The sequence below is a fragment of the Hippoglossus hippoglossus genome, chromosome 8, assembly GCF_009819705.1.
Source record: "Hippoglossus hippoglossus isolate fHipHip1 chromosome 8, fHipHip1.pri, whole genome shotgun sequence".
NCBI classification, from domain to species: domain Eukaryota; kingdom Metazoa; phylum Chordata; class Actinopteri; order Pleuronectiformes; family Pleuronectidae; genus Hippoglossus; species Hippoglossus hippoglossus.
Genome location: NC_047158.1, coordinates 18,570,984 through 18,587,868, shown reverse-complemented (window position 1 = coordinate 18,587,868; position 16,885 = coordinate 18,570,984). Strand labels below are relative to the sequence as shown.

The 16,885-nt window shown below is 43.8% G+C and overlaps 2 protein-coding genes across 4 annotated transcripts; one reads left to right on the top strand and one right to left on the bottom strand.

The window, feature by feature from the left end:
- The first annotated feature begins 86 nt into the window (after positions 1–86).
- dexi (Dexi homolog (mouse)) lies at positions 87–3,481 on the top strand. 3 transcript variants are annotated; one of them, XM_034592493.1, is made up of 3 exons: positions 87–209; positions 421–974; positions 1,312–3,481. In XM_034592493.1, the coding sequence occupies exon 2, from the start codon at positions 549–551 to the stop codon at positions 816–818; it is 270 nt and encodes an 89-aa protein (XP_034448384.1). In that variant the 5' UTR covers positions 87–209; positions 421–548; the 3' UTR covers positions 819–974; positions 1,312–3,481. The 3 variants fall into 3 exon arrangements, with proteins under 3 accessions (XP_034448384.1, XP_034448383.1, XP_034448381.1); XM_034592492.1 differs by having other exon boundaries at positions 100–484; positions 515–974; XM_034592490.1 differs by having other exon boundaries at positions 104–974.
- A 134-nt stretch (positions 3,482–3,615) lies between these two features.
- On the bottom strand, positions 3,616–16,660 carry ciita (class II, major histocompatibility complex, transactivator). The gene is given in 22 exon segments (XM_034592470.1): positions 3,616–4,445; positions 4,563–4,646; positions 5,261–5,344; positions 5,440–5,523; positions 5,671–5,754; positions 5,847–5,927; positions 6,044–6,115; positions 6,198–6,377; positions 6,717–7,238; positions 7,349–8,666; positions 8,669–8,717; positions 8,855–9,072; positions 9,155–9,214; positions 9,308–9,415; positions 9,524–9,574; positions 9,874–10,080; positions 10,299–10,367; positions 10,473–10,577; positions 11,299–11,355; positions 11,440–11,478; positions 12,234–12,287; positions 16,063–16,660. Coding segments are annotated over 22 exon segments (4,164 nt in total). The 5' UTR covers positions 16,625–16,660; the 3' UTR covers positions 3,616–4,369.
- Between the last annotated feature and the right edge of the window lie 225 nt (positions 16,661–16,885).

The following is a 16,885-nucleotide window of genomic DNA, read 5'->3' as shown; positions in this document are numbered from 1 at the left end:
CGTTCACTTCCGGTGTTCAGCGGTGACGGTTAAAGCCCGCGACACGCCCCGAGTGTTGATTGACACTCGCACGGGCCAATGACAGGGGAGCGGTGTGAGCGCTGGGCCAATCGGCGGCCGAGGCTTCAGGTGTCGGGGGGAATGTTTTGACAGAAATGTCGGAAAAGGACGTTCAGGCTGTGTTTCCACAGGTTTTTCCCACAGCGCAGGTTAGTGAAGAAGAAGAAGAACAGCAGCTCGAACACGCAACGCACAGAAGTGTCCGCGTTTGTTTATGCTAGCTCCACATGCTTCTGTTTTTAGCCGTTAGCCAAGCTAGCAAAGAATGCGTTGAGCTAGCTAACGTGGTGGTGATCTGAGACTGGTTGTTGTTATGAGCTATGGACGTGTTCCTTGCTGTTTTCCTCTGGACCCCTACAGATGAGATAGCTGCCAAAATGGACGCCCCCAGCCCCATCAGCCCCTCAGACTGATTTCCCAGCAACCCGGAATCCACCTCCTCCCCCCCAAGCAAGACGAACCCAAACCAGTGGCTGCCTTTCTCTTCTATGACAAACCAAATTTATGCCCAGCTAGATTCAGTGGAATCGCTCCTGGACGATCTCCCCTATATGTTTTATCTGGGCCTGTTCTTCGTGAACGTGCTGATCCTGTACTATGCCTTCCTGATGGAGTACATCGTCCTGAACGTGGGGATAGTGTTCCTGCCCGAGGACATGGACCAGGCGCTGGTGGACCTCGGGGTGCTGTCCGACCCGGCCTCCGTCCCCTACGACACGGACACGGAGCTGGATGTGTTCGAGGGCTACCTGGAGTGACGGGCTGGTCCCGAAGGAGGTCATCACCACCATCATCATCATCATCGTGGTGGTGGTGATGAAGAGGTCCAGGCTGAACTCTTCCTGCTCAGTGATGCGGGGAACAAATCTGATGCTGCCGTTGCCTTTGTCTCACACAGACACATCAGTTAAGAAGTAAGCAAAGCAGAGCAGAAGTTACACGTTTCATGATGTGAACGCAACACTGAGATATAACAAAGGGATTAACATACTTGGGGAAACAGCAACAACTTTGAAATGCGACTAGTTTCAAGTTTTATTTGTCATATGCAAGTTAACACAGGGTCAGTGGCACAATGAAAAGTGCTGGACAAGGACAGGTCAGCGCAGCGATGCAACAACAGCAATGTCATAGATATAGAAAGAGAGAAGAACATTTAAACAAAGAATCAAACACAATAGTCTGTACATTATATATCTAATTTCGCCTTTTTCAGTGCATATTTTTGAAATTGTGCGTCCATGTCTCCAGGTTGTCTCGGCTCAAAAGAAGGTAGCCCGAGGAAGAGCTAAAGCACCGCCGGCCGTGTCATGACTGCCCCGAGGAATCTGCACCGGATCAGCTGCCAGTCAGTCTGCGACCATTCTAAAAAAACAATCGACATTGAGTCGGACATCAGGGAGTTCACGTTGGAATCTGTGTCCATCGCTGGGGACACAGTGAAAGAGGACACGCTAGCAGAATGTGCTGCAAAACTGAATGTTATCTGACATGTGGAGCATGTTTCAGGTTGGCTGCGTCGCTGCCAGTCCAGATCCAGCAACCTGGCATTTACACCCATCACTTATCCAGGCTGTGCAAGATCCGGTGGCTGACTGCAGAAGGAAATGATTATATTCACTTGCCACCAAAAGCCACAGTGTGACGTGCTTCACAGTAAGAAATCTCAGAGGAAGTGGCAACGTGCAGAAAACGATGTGCACTGTACATCTGTCGCATACTTAATCACTCGCAGAACGACTTGCTTTACCCTTTTGTCCTTTTACATTGTCAGAAAACATGTTGCTGCTTTGCAGGCTCACTCATCCTTGAAGAATAATTTAAAATGTGTTGTTTGAGGCCAATCATACTGTATGTGTGCTTCAGGGATGTGCACACTCTCAGGAGCACAGTTAGGAACTCTGGGCACACTGACACTCACAGTGACACAGGCTGTGCAACTATAGGTTGTATCTGTTGGAGAGCTCTTAACTCTTTAAGCTCACTTATAAATCAGGATCACGGCCCTGCACGTGTCACAGTCTTCACTGTTATGAAGAAAAGCATCTCAGTAGGTCTTGTGTTAACCTATGGTACATTAAATTATTGTGGCAAATTTAATTGACCAGAAAACAATTAACTGTAATAGATTAGTTATGACAAATGGCCAAACACGCCAAAATGATATCAGTATGATTGTCAAGGACTGAAACCTCCAACTTAAAAGAAGTGTTTCAGATATTTGACATGTTCATATAATGTTACAGATTCGTTAGACACACGAGACTCAGAAGGATGACATTGGTTGTGTTGTTTATTTTAGTTGTCAAATTCAGTTTTATCGCACTTTCTTTGTTACGAATATAGAATCCAGTTCATAAAATGTATATTCTCGGCAGCAATAATAAACTGGATTCAAGCAACGGGGGAGTTTAATAGTTAAACATATGAGATAACGTACAGAATCAGGTAGTTACTCCATCTATCAGCTGGATTTCATTGTGGAGGGGAAGAAGAAAACCACCTTGGGGCAGTAAACCCCAGAGAATTAACACAAGTACAGTGCAACCAGTGTTTTCTGGCAAAATACTGTCCAGAATAAACAAATTGTGTATAATCATCATGGCGCTAGTGTGAGCTGACCATTTCAGACCTTTTCAAAATAAGTGCACATGCAGATAATACTCCAACAGATCAACTGGTACGAATCAGTGATGGCTAATAACCAAATTATTATAATCTTTTGGACTATGGCTGCCGTTAAGCAATTTATAATGTATCGTTACATTTGCATTTTTATTTGTCCGTCCATCAGTTTGTCCATATGAACTCTATTTTTTTGATAAAAGATAAAAAATCTTCAGAAACCCGACACTAAGGCTCAGGATACCAATATTCTTTGAATAATACAAACCCATGTTAATGGAAACTGCTCAGATAGAATCCGGTAAGGGCTTCCTGTCGATTAATAGTGAATATTTAACTCAAGAAAGTATTTAATCAATCTCCATCATGCTGGAAATGGGCGACATTAACAGGCCAATAATGATAATATATTTTTGTTAAACTAATGCGTATTGTCAATAGATGAGTGAGTTGAATCTTGATGTCACTCCCTCTACTGGGGAATCAGCAAGTGAAGATGGGAAGGAGTCTTGTTTTGTGTGGAAAGTGTTTCTTAATCACAGGTGAAAGACGGTTCGTGCCATGATACCAGGCTGTGTTGTTCAGGCTCTGATCAACACATCTGCTCAGTGTTTAACGTATCAATCAGGACTGTGACAGGTCAGTTTGTCGGATGCCGTCATCATCATCATCCAAACACAACCAGTGCTTGTTCCCTCCCTCACATCTGCAGACCTGCGCACGTTATAATAAGCAATGGATCATAGCAGGGTCAAATTTTGCCACGGTGTCTGTTTAATAAACTGAGCGAATGCCAGCTTCTTGCCTCCTTCATTCTTTTTAGATGAGTGTGTTTAGATGCTCCTGCGTCAGAGGAAGGGATTCGAACTGGATTTGTTTACCTCAAAACTGGTGATTGGTAGCCACGTGCTGTGTTGTTGTCCTGTCACCGTTTGTCCAGCAGAGGACACCAGAGAGCAACATCAGCTTGTTAATGGAAAAACCTCAGTCACACAGGATAATGTTAAGATGTTTTTTTTAGATTTGTATGAAGAAGATGCTCTTTATTAAATGTCTGTGATTGACAACTGACACCTGATATGATATATAACTATTTACAGATGCGAGTCATGTAGCGATGTTTGTATTTTACCTTTGTATTAATGGAAATTGCAGTCATTTACACATGAAACAAGCTTCATAATCAGACTGAATTTCCATTTTAGTTTATTCATTCATTAATTTAGTCAAACTCTGGAAGGGCTGCTGTCGAAAAAATTGTATCCAAGGTTTGAAATGAAAACACAATTGACAAAATGTACATTCAAGTGTCAGATGATTGTGAAGCTATTTATATTTTACAGCCACAGAAAGAGTATCAACAAATATATAATTTACACAAAAACACAAATAGAAAAAAACTCTTTACAACATTTAGGCAACGACATCAGAAGAAAAACATACAGTAACTGATGTAAAAAACTAGACAAACATCAAGGTGCAAATGTATTTCTGGAATTTCTCCATAGCTGCAGCACTTTCCATCTAAGACCTAACGTCATCTTATAAAGGACTTGCATTTCTTAATAAAGCAGCAAAGAATCCTCTCTCCATTGTCTCTTAAGCATTCATGCTTTAGAAACGTGTGTATCGTGATGCATGACAGAAAACTCACAGCCGTGTCACAAAGAGGTTTCATGTTGTTTTAATGCCAGAGGATGCGACCGTCTTGCTGCTGAAGACGCTCAAACACTCCGTATGGAATACACTGGTTCCACATCCTGAGGTGAGGAGTGGAAGAAATAAGGTGAGAAAAAAGAAAAACGATATATTTATTATGAGCAACAGGAAATGATAGGGACAGAAATGAGGAAACAACTCAAACAGGGACTTCTCACCTTAAAGTCTTTATTTTTTGACAGTTTCTCAGACTGGCTCCGAGGCATTGCGCTCCGACGTCTGTCAGCTTGTTGTACTTCACACTGTCCAACAAAGCAAATGTAGATTTTAATGGTCACTTCTAAAATCCCCCCTCTGATCTCTCTGCAGACCACTTCATTCATCAAATCATATTCCAGCAGGTCCTCGTTTTCTGCTGCACTGAATGTTTGACGAAACTCACATAACAAATACAAAACACACAGCGCAGTTTCTATTTTCTCACCAATTAAATAATAGCTACTCCTTGTTTGTATGAGACACCCACAGTTGGAGATACATATGAGCTGAGTCTGTATTCAGCCTTCACAGTCTATGTGGCAGTGGTACACGACCAGAAAACTGGAACTTCCCTTGGTTCTTTAAGATGTGTACGATTAGCTGTTCAGTTTAAAAGTGTAAGCATCGGAAGTTTTGGCCCCATCGCTTGCCGCTGACATTATCTCTTTGAAAAACAGTTTGACACCCAAGCGCAATGAATCCTGGGAAAGGTAAACCCAGAGAAAGATCCACTCCTACGAGCCTTTGTTGCTCGGGAATGAAAGGATTCATTTGTTGGCTGCATTTGAAGGAGCCTTTGAAATGTGAATTCAGCCTCCGTATGAATACACACAGTTTCTGTAAATGTCTAAAGAAAACACGAGGCGGGGGGACTTACTCAAGGTCAGTGAGAGACGCCATGTGTGGGAGGATAGCTGCTAAACCCTCTGCCCCTTCGTCAGAAATCACGTTACTGTAGAGACTGGAAAAAAAGAGGGTGGAGGAAGGAAGTGAAAGTCTGTGTGTGTCAGTGTGGTTATTGTTGTGCAGATGCAGCAGGTCAATGTGGGTGTTTACCTCAAACAGTGCAGTTTGGGCAGATACCCGAGGGTGGTTGCCAGTTTCTTCAGCCCGTGGTCTCCGATGCAATTCTGAGACACACTAGAAACCAGTGGGAGAGAGAATAAGCTCAGTTTCACACACACACATAAAGATCTTACTGTATTCAAATGTTTAAATATTGAGCTTTTTATATCCCCTCAGCCGGATGAAAACTGGAGGGAAAAGGGGCTGAGAAGTTGTACTTACTTCAGAATCTCCAGGGAACAGAGTGACTCTAAAGCATCAGCCAACCTCTCGGATCCCTCGTCCCCGATCTTACTGTTCTCCAGACTGACGGAGGAAAGAGAGAGAGTCAGACACCACAAACAGACACACAAACACAAAGAGGTGGAGGCACAGAGGGAGTGAGGGTGTGTATTTACTCTAAGTGCTGTAGGTTACGTAGAGCTGGCAGGAGCTCCCACAGCTTGGAGAGACCCAGGGGACCTCTGTCTGGGCCAAGCCTAGAGGGACACGCATCATCATCATCATTATCATCATCATCATCATCATCATCATCATCATCATCGTCATCATCATCATCGTCATCATCATCATGCACTCAAATGTCATGTCTTACTCAAACTCCAGCTTGTGTAGCTCTCGGACAGCTGGTACTCCGTCTGCCAAGATGGAGTCTGAATCGGTGCAACTACACAAAAAACCACACAGACGTCAGGGGAAGTACAATTGGGTGCATCTGTGTGTGTGTGTGTGTGGGGGGGGGGAACTACCTGCTCGACAGCCTCCTGTGCACATGTATGTTCACCAGCTGTGCCAGGTGGTCCACATGACGCAGCTGTGTGATTTTCAGAGGGTGGATCTTGAACTTGGACACCGCCCCTCGCAGGAGCCCCTCCTCCCCACTCCGCTCCAGCTGCTCCCATAGGGCGATAACATCAGCAATGCACGCCCTGTGGGTGGGTGGGTGGTGGGGGGGTCAGTTTCAAAGGGTTTGACATTTGTATTGATGGAACATTAACTACAGCCCCTTTCCACAGGTCAAAAACCCACTAACATCTGGCTTTTGTCTGCAATGGGAATAAAACAACCAGGTGTCACTAACAGGTTGACTGACTCTGCAGCAGACACAGGTTTTTATCAGCTTTGTTGATGACTTTTTACCCCATGCCCAACAATTTGAATGCACAGAAATCCACAGCTAAACCCATCTTATTAGGATTTTTGTTCTGCAATGACTGGACAATGAAAAACTCCTAGCAGATCTTTGACATGTGGACTGTAATCAGTACCTGTACGAGTTGACGTTGTTGAGCCCCACCAGCGCTCTCAGTCCAGAAACCCCAATCCCAGAATCCCCCAGATCCAAGCTGAAACCTCCACCTCCTTCAAGTATGTTCTGCACAGTGAACACGTCCGGAGGGTTGAGTCGAACTCCGTGAAATGACAAGACCTCTGGAAGACTCGCTGCCAGGTGAGCGACCAACCGTGCGTTGCCTCTGCTCCCATCACCAAATGATGTGAAACTTGCTTCATATACATAGTGACACGCCTCCAGGACCTGGGCGGGACTCAGGTCACCGTGAGAAAGACTTTTGAGGTGCTTTGTCACTAGAGCCTGTCTGTTGACCACCATATCCCTGAAGGCTGCCTTTGTGTGTGAGTGGAGGCTCTGCAGCTCTGCGCTGTTGTGGAAGAGGAGGCCGACGGCAAATCGCTGAGTCAGCTGGAATTCCTCTCTTTGAGGGCGGCGACGTCCCTTCGGACCTGAGTGGAAAGGAAGGTTCTGGAGGAAAGTGCGCTCTGATACAGTCCTGTGGAAACATACAGTGAGTCAGGCTGAGTCAGGCTAGAACAATGAATGTCAAGGAGAGTTGAGGAAATGAGCGGAAAGGGACATAAAATTGGTTAAGTTTGTTTTTACCTGGAAAAAGAAAGGTGGACTCCTGCCAAGTAGCTCTGAAGGAAGGGACTGGCCCACAACAGGATGTGGCCGTCATCAACGTTTTCAATTTCTGTTTTCCCTCCGTCTCTGTTTCCGTCTGGTTTCTCTCCTCCTCCCATGTCTTTTGGGTCCTCTCCTCCTCCTCCCCCCTCATCACTTGAGAAACCCAGCTGCTTCCTCAGGGGATGACAGAGGAGGAGTCCTGTCCCGAGGCCAAAAGCCTTGTGTCGGGCAGATAAGGTCCGCCCCTTGGGAAGGATGGACGAGTTGGCTTTGACCCCCTCCCACGCCAAAGAGCTCAGCTGGGACAGCAGCTCTCTCTCCTCTGTTCTATCCACCTCCCTTCCCACACTCTCCATCTCCTCCTCGTCCACTTCACTCCCCTCTGTCACCTGCTTTTTTGCCCGCCTCGCTCTTTGGTTGCTCGAGCGAGTACAAGTGTAAACTCGTGCTCTGGACTTACGGACTGGAGTGTTTTTGTGACACACGTTCAATTGATTATTACCTGAGATTTGTGTTTGTGTTTCTTCTTCAGATTGCAGGGGTGTTTGTGTTTTAACGTCAGGCTGTGAGTTTGTGGCCTTACAGTGCTTTTCCATTTTCAAACGAAGCACTTGATGGCAGAGCCCGGTTAAAGTTCTCGGTAGGAGGTCCAAAGTTTTGGACTGTTCCAACACCAGGCACACCAACCGACATAGTCCGGGATTCCAGCAGAGGAGATGTAGATAGCTGCAGTTTTTTAAGTAGTCCAAAGCAGTGGCTCTGAGGGCCGGGTCAGTGAAGTACTGGGACAAGTATGCTTCTACATCGGTGGGAGTAAAGCCACATACCTCCAGAAAGCTGTCTGCCCGACGGAGGAGCTGGTTGGCCGAGCCCCTCGGTCGTGTACTGAGCAGAAGAGTGCATCCTGGAAGAAGGACCCTCTGAAGGATGGCAGAGAATAGCTGTCTTACAGTGTAGGCCTCCGCTTTACTGTCTTTCTGCAGAGATGTTATCACGTCTTTCTCTTGAGTCTGGAGTAGAACTTCGTAGTCTCGCAGCTCGTCAAAGCCGTCGAAAATGATGAGCACGCGCTTGGAGGCCGCAAGGATTTGCGCGTACACTTCCTCGGGTTTCGTGCAAGAAGTGGCAAAGGAGGAGAGGTTTAATAAAAGGGTCTGAAGGCTGTAGATGGGGGTTTTCAAAGCGAGAGTTTTGCCATCTAATAAGAAGACAAAGTCAAACTGTGGGATGCAGTCTGTGGACCAGTCAAGGCACAGCTCCTGATCAGGGTGGTTTTTCCCCATGCCCGCATTGCAAGCAGCACTATGTATCGTTTGAGGTTATGTCCATTTGAGTCTCCGAAGATCTGAGAGGAGAAAGATCCACATGAAGTGAGCTGCAACCTGTGATTTCAGCTAAATCTTAAAATGTTTTTTTCAGCTACATAAAAGCATGTGACTAGATGATGACCATGCATCTGCGAGCTAAAAGTGATCCTCTTACCTGACTATGCCCCAACAAGCTGTTTTGTCGATCCGTATCTCCCGTGATGATGAGCTCCTTGTCCAGGACTCTGTTCGCGTTCTTTCCCAAGCGAAAGGTCTCTCTCTGGCTCACTTGCACATCCACGTAATGAGAGGTCAGACTAACACCCTCCTCTATAGCTGGGCATGTTAGACTCATGTGGGCTTTGACTTTCTGAATGTAGTCTTTTACACTCTCTGAAAAACAAGAACAACTGTGAATGCCAAGCTGCAGCTCCATCAATGAAGGAGAGAGGATTAAAACCCTGTGGGAATTTACCTGGAATATCAAGGACAGTGGAAGACTGAGGAGGAGGTGATTCGTTAGATGAGGAAGTGTCTGAAATATACAAAAAGTCACAATATTTACAATTGAAATACTTCTGCAGCGTTGAGCACACATGAGGAAATTGAAACAGGTACCGGTACACACTTCTGGAGGAGATCGAGGTATGAGGGGGAGACATTGCTCTGCTAGCGGTGTCCGACAGGGATCCTGGTGGTGACGAGCTCATTTGGACAGGCACCACTGCAGCATCCACTGCAAACACAACATAACACAGTGGTTAGCAAAGAGTGGCTGCTACATTAAGATATAAATGTGGAACCACAACAATGACACTGACTCTTTTAGAGTTTTTTGACTCACCCGGGGAGAGCGGCTGCAATTGGGGTTTGCAGGGTGTTGAGGCAGAAGGAACTATATTAGAAACAGGGATTAGAACATATAATATCAGCACATGTGCATTAAATTCAGACAATCATGAGACTCCCAGTCTCTACTGCTACATCCTCAAATGCATCATTAAAATTGAAAAGTCCTAGGACAGAATTTCTTTCGGGAAAAATGTATGTATATAAATTAAGAAAAGTAATATTAGACAACTTTATTTTAATTATTAAACATTTTAAAAGATTGTTACAGGGTTAATACATACACAATGTCAACAAATACGCTAGAGGGATTTAGACTCAAGTGTGTGTGAATATTTAACTCACCTAATATGTATGTGGGTGTAGCGGCTGCACTGGGGAGTCGAAGTCTAATAACCGGAGGGGAGAGCCTCACATTCGGGATGAGCTGATATCCTTTAGAGTCTGGGATGGTGATGAAATGAATGGGGGGTTGGAGGTGAAGGAATCTTGTGGGAGTGGTGGTTGGGTTCGCTGCCTCTGCAGGACTGAGCTTTGCCTCCACGTCGGCGCCTGGAAAAACAATCACAAGCAACATTCTGATAATGTCCAAACCTGGTTTTTTGTTCACCTTGTGCTCACCAAAATAAGAGGTTTAACAAAAACAAGGAAATAATAAATGATTTAGAGTCAAAGATTTTAAACCAGATATCTCAGATAAAGTTTACTTTTATTTTTTGAGGCCTAAATGTGATAAATACTTTAAAAACCAAACAGTCTGGGGAGGTCACCTGCTGCTCTGTGTCTTTTTGGTGTGGACGGTGGTTTCTTCTCATCAGTGCACCGCTGTGACCGAGGAACTGGACATGGGAACAAGATTTTGTAATTCAGACTTGAGGATGTTTGTGGCTGCAATCCCAGAAGACACTGAGTTGCAGTGTAGGTTCTAGTGACTCTTTATCTACCTCTCTGTCTTTTTCTCCTTTTGTTTTGTATGCCGGTGAATTGGTCCGTCTGCCCCTGCTGGTGGCCGCCGGAGCACGGCTGCTCTGGCGGAACAGCGACATCATCTGAGGTGCACGAGGGAGGAAGTCAAAGATTCAGTGAAGCAGACACGATAACTAGAAATGGTTGTTTTTCTAATTTCAGTACTGATCTTTTAAAAAAACCATGACGGTGAATCTATAAATGTCTCGAAAGACTGGGAAGCGGAAGTGAAAATTTAGAGCTAATGTGACATCACTGAGAAAGATTGTTTCTCAACTCTTTTGTTTTAATTCCTCATTGCTGAACAGAACATTTTCTCCTGATATGTATTTACACTTACACACACACACAAACACACACACACACATATTTGTTCTTCTTCTGAGCTTTTTAGGAGCCTAAACCCAAGTAATTGACGTTTGAAACATGTAATGAAAGGGTTCTGGAGAGATCAACACTACATCACATATCTTCTTAATATGTGATGTAGTGTTGATCTCTCCATTAGGGGATCTGTGTTTTTATTGTGTCTACATGTAAAGACCCTGCAGTAGCTGATATGTGTGACTTCCCCTTTAGACGTGGCTTCAACACCTTTTGAGGATTTAGATTCTTTGATGATATATAGAAAACTGTCAGTTAGAACGCGCACTTCTTCATCTACAGTTTTCAATGTGTGGATGTAAAATACCCTAACCCTATCTACCGTGACGATGTTTGGGCCTTTCTTTTTCTCCTTATTGTCAGTCATTGTCTTCAACCATGTATCAGTAGTCGGAAAATGAATAGAGAAGAGATTCTTACTGAAGTTGGTGAGTTCCTCAGGATTAAACCACGGATCACCAAAGAAAACGTCTGTGCCTGTTGGTAAGAAAACGCATTAAAGGGAATCGGACACTAGATCTTCTTTAAATTCATACTTGATTTGCATTGTTTGCAACTTACCCAATAGGTATTCATCGTCGAGGAATTCAGATAAATCATCTAAAACACAAAGAATCAGAATCAGATATGAGTCATATATCGTTTCAATTTCACAAACCTTTGAAGTTGTGTGATTTTTTTGTCTGGTGGTGTTCTCTCTCTTACTTATAATGGTTTTAAGTTGTTCTAGATCACTGTCCCATTGTTCCTCAGTATGGTACCAGGCCTGAATGACCAGGAGGAGACCAGGAGGTGCAGAACAAACTTTAGGTTGCTACTCTAAGCTTGTTGAGGCCTCCAGTGTCCTGGTACCTGTGCTGCTTCTCTGTTAATCTGCACCTGACCCGGTTGTGGCGCTACCAGGACGAATAGATGTAATAAAAAGGGCACGGCTGCACACTTGGTGCCTGTGAGGTTCTTCCTCGTTCCTCATCAACATCCATGATTTGACTGTGATGCAATTTTATGTTGCAATGTATGCAACCATCAGATCTACAGTTTGGATTTGAAATGCTGTCGTATTTGTATTCAGATTGGTCTGATTGTTGCTGGTGGAAAGATGTAATGTTAAAACTATTACTGTTAAAAGTATCTTGCAAGTTTGCATCATTTATTAGAAGCTAAAGTGATTAATGACACCATCATATAATGGATTAAGCAAGGAAAAAGCTGCAGGAGCGTCTCGTATTTCTAATATCTCCGATCTTTTATGGCTTCTTAAAGGCCCTTAAATAGTTCATGTATTTGTGACGCTCCAGTCGTTTTATGAGGGAAACTGCTTTCAGACTGGTAGTTAAAAGTCAAACAAGACCAACCTGGTAGATCTCCAAAGTCATGTGGGTCCTGATCTACTTCAAGCATCTTGGCACCTGATGACACACAGACAGAGATCGCTCAGTACAGACACCAACTGCGAAACCTTTGAACTCACATCTCTACTTAGCTTTGCTCTTTGTTAATCTACAAAGTTGATAACTAACTTCAGCTAACTGTTGATAGATAACTTCATAAAACAAAGAACGTGCACCAGGTGCTTGTGTTATTTTGACCTTCACGCTTGATAACACACAAAACAAAAAGCCTCAGTGATGAGGAACTTGCAAACTTAAAAACAACACCACATGTTTTTGGTTCTGTCGCTAATACAGTAATATTTGTTGCCCACTTCTGTTAAAAATACAGATGCTTCCTCTCAACCATTACCTCGGTGGTGTTAGATGTTAGTTCTGCTAACACTTTCCAGTGAGTCTCTCAGGTAATAATCATTAGTCCTACAAATTTTGCTCACTTCATAATAAATTCCTTTCCTTGACCAAAAAACGTTTGGCACTCAGCAAGAAACCTCAATGAAAAAAAGAAAAGTGAACACATCCCCCCCCCCCGAAAACTTGTCAATTTGCACTTATTGCCTGTAACATTGATTTAAAAATTCTACTTAATCACTTTTAAAGTAATAAATGATAAGAACAGCCACTTGAATCAGTGAATGGAGTTCTGCTTATTCCCAGTTCCCATCTGGTGACTGGGCCGTTGTTATTAGAGTAAAAGTTTTCCTGAAACATTTATTATTGCAAAGCTTCAATGAATGTTGTGTGTTTTATTTAATTATTTAATTATTATGTTATTTTTGGTGTGCGACTGTATTTCCTTCCCCTTCCCTCCATTCTTTCTTTCTGTTTGGCACTTTGCTACTTTGTTAAGAAAAGTGTTTATTACATATTGTTATAACTCACAAGCAAACACAAACACCCATGAGCACATGCTGGCGGCCAGCGAGAGAAAAGTTGCAGGAGCGCAATAGAAAAGTCTTAAAAAACAAAACCCTCATCGTCAAGGAGAGAATTGTGGCGATGTTCACACACGTTTACGCACATGGAAGAAGTCGGCAGCCAGAGCAGACTTACTTTTAGTCTCCTGGAAGTCCCCCAAAATACAATGTCTCTAACTTCCCCTGGCAACAGCCCCCTCGTCTCAGTCACAGCTCACGCAACATTTTACACATTAAGCCAAGTTAAACACGCGCGTAATGGAGATCACGCACGCGTAAATTCACACAATGATATTATAGTTATAGGACATAGACTAAAACTCATTTGTAGTTTTCGTCATTAGTAGAACTAATGAAAGGGATTTTTTTTTTTTTGAAGATTTCCTTTTGTTATTGCTCATCACCTAATTATGCAGGCAATAAACAACACCTCCTATTATTATGTGTATGCATAATTAAATGAAATAACTTATAATAATCACAAGATGACTCACAAACATCAAATAAATGTGGTTGCAGGAGAAACCACCGACATCTTTTTCCTACCCACACGTGCGCACTTTGGATAAACATGCCCAAGATGGTGCACCGGAGCCCGGATAACTCCTACCTACCGGGGCAGCCTCCCTGGAAGATGCTCAGATCCGCGGAACTCCTGCTGAGGATCCAATGTGTGATAAACTCCCGGGACATCAACCACTTCGCACTGTATGTCCTCACATGACCCGTCCACTTCCACAGCAAGTGCGCACAACCTGCTCTGTCTGCCAGTGATCTTTTACTTTCACTTCGTCTGAGTGCGCCATCAGGGACGCTTAGCTGAGGCTGCTGTGAGAGATGTGTTGGCAAAACGTTGCCGGAGCAAACTGCAGTTTTCATTTAGATTAAAAGTCACGAAAACCTCCATCCTCACGCCCTCTGTGAGCAAACAGCACAACGTGCACAGAGGGGTAACGCATTACTGATGTGGGAGATCAAAGGCAATAATAAAACATAAACAACTTCACATTATCACATTGACCACATGCTCAAAATAGAGGATTTGACAATTGTGTTGTTAACTTCAATTTCAAAAGTCAGTTTCTCCAGCCCTCGAATCCTTGTGTACTGGAATTTATTTTTACTTGGTTGGTCCTCTATAGGATTTGTGTGGCTAAAGTATGCCTCTAATAAAGTCTATATACCAACCTACCAAAAGCACGAGAACTAATAGAACTAAAACCTCAAGCAACATCCCTTTGAATACTATTACAATGTATTATATTTATAAAGCCCCTTTTAATGATGCTCACAGATGGAAAGTTCGGTGTGAATCTGGATCAAGGAGCGGATCCAGAATATGTTTTGCACTTTCAAACTTTTTGTGAATTTCTAAAGACGTAATACAGAGATCTTGATGAAAATAATCAGGCACCTTTAGAGTACTGATATCTATGAGTGTGTGTAAAGCTTGGAGGGATTTAATGGGACTGTTGGGCCATGGCACTGGCTCTGGGTAGAGCATATTCCTCATGCTCTACCCATTCTAGGTGTTTTTCCCTTTGCTTCCTGGATAAAAGTACTCCGCTCTACCGACAGTATCTGCATGCCACAGTCTTTGATACACGGATACTATGTTATTTTTATTTGAATATGTTGCAGATAGTGTTTCTAATGAGTAACTAGGTAAATGACGTTTGATATTGGTCGCACTTTGGTATTATTGTCCTCAGTCATCAGTCAGCTCTCGGCGTGGACAAGGACATTTGGGCATTTTGGTTAGATACCGGAAAGTACTGGCTGCACCTGTGCCAAGTAATGACATCATCACACTCATTCCAGGGCAAGCCAGTTTCGCCACATGCACAGTGGCAAAACAAATTCTTTCACTTTACTTTAAAACAAAAACACAAGGTTGCAGGTCGGTCCAGTGAAAACAAGCAGCCGATTGTGCTGTTAATTGAAGAGCAAGTGCAATAAATGTTATGGTTGCAGATAAATCACTTTTCACTGATCGCATCTTTGTGTATGGAAGCTTCACCCTTTTAAAACACCTCTGATTTCCTGATCCGAGCTCTGACGCCGGCCTCAGGCAACACGCTCGGTTTCGGATAGATGACGTCATTATGGCCTCCTTCATACCATATGATCATAGATTCATTTTCTAAATATATATATATATATATATATATATATATAAACTGCAGGTCCTGTCTTTTGTCCTGCGGGATGCAGAGATACCTTGAAAAATGCACTTTTTTAACTATATATGATGTCATTTTCTGACTTCTTTGTTTTTATAATTTATCATATAAAATCTTATAAAGGGAAATAATATTGTAATCAGCTTTAAATTGTCTCTGTATTATCTGTGGAGATGTCCTTGTTGACTTTGATCTATCAAGTTCTATGAGGTCAATTGTTAATCATCGGTGTATCGTCTGTCTAGCCAGTGTTTGTCTTCAGGGGTGGATGTTTGTCGGCTCCACATCCCTGCAGCTTTGCCTCCACTCAAAGTGAAAGTGAAGGTAATGTGCACCCTAACCACCAAACCCAGCCCTGGCACAATTAGAATACTGATTTGTCTGCTGTAGTTATTAAAGCCACAACGTATCTCATAGAAGAGATGGAGCTGATGTCGCAAGCAAGTGAAAGATGTCGGAAAGCACCTTAAAATCCTGGGCAGCAAAAAGCTTTTCTCCGAGCACAGTGGTGCCCGAATGCAAGTAGACTCAAGGCTTTGATGGTATTTCTACAACCTCCGATATTTTATGTAAATGGGAGGTTATGGAAGTGAGCAGGAGGAAGAAGAAAATCAATTTACATAAAAAAGTGTATGAAGCAAAGCAGGATTAAAATAGGCGACTTGATCAGAGGCCTACAGAGTACAAACTTACCCCAGTGTGAACCCACTCTCCCCTCATCCTCATCCTCCTCGTAGAAATCTGTCCTTAAGATTTGTTCTAAGTTGTCTAACGTCATGCTCTGATCCATTTCTGAGTAAGATGAGTAATCCTGTGCTTTAGTAGGAGAGTCTTTTGCAGAACAGGTTAAAAACAAATGTGCCACATCTGCAAATCCAGCATCCGTGCCCCACTGTGCGTCTCCACTCACACACATCAGGTCGTCTGTTGTGTGTGTTGTCCCGTCAGCGACACAACGGACACAGAGGTGGTCCTCCAGACAGGTGGCTGTGATGTTGTCTGCGCAGGCCTCAACAGGTGAAGCATTTCCTGCCGCTCCAGAGACACTGAAGGGCTCCATGTTCACTCCAGTCGTCGTTATGCTGTCGGATGCAGAATAACAGAGGCCTTTCATTGAGTCAGCGGCTCCCCGTGTATCCAGTGTCAAGCTTGAGTCCGTATTCTCCAAGTTGTACAAATCCAGCGTCCTGCACGCAACTCTAAGCTCTGTTTTCACTTCCAACTTCGCATCAGGGCATCGTGCTTGTGTTTTCATGTGCTGCACAGCCACTCAGTCATAAAAGGAACTAGAACATCCCCCATTGTCTGTCCCAGCGCTGCCTCTTCTACTTTCTCTAACCACACCTTCTCCTCTGAAATCCCCTCATCGATTCTTTTATCATCCCTTGTTGGATTCGGCAATTCTCTCCTCCACCAAACCCTCCTGCAGGTCTTGGATCTCAGCACAGGTGAAGGCCACGTCAGAGCTCCGTCCAGAGCCTCCTCGGCCAGAACTGGGTCATGGGAACGATGTCCT

Bases quoted from the DNA above. Each gene is read 5' to 3' on its own strand.
- dexi (XM_034592493.1), top strand. From the start codon at position 549: ATGACAAACCAAATTTATGCCCAGCTAGATTCAGTGGAATCGCTCCTG.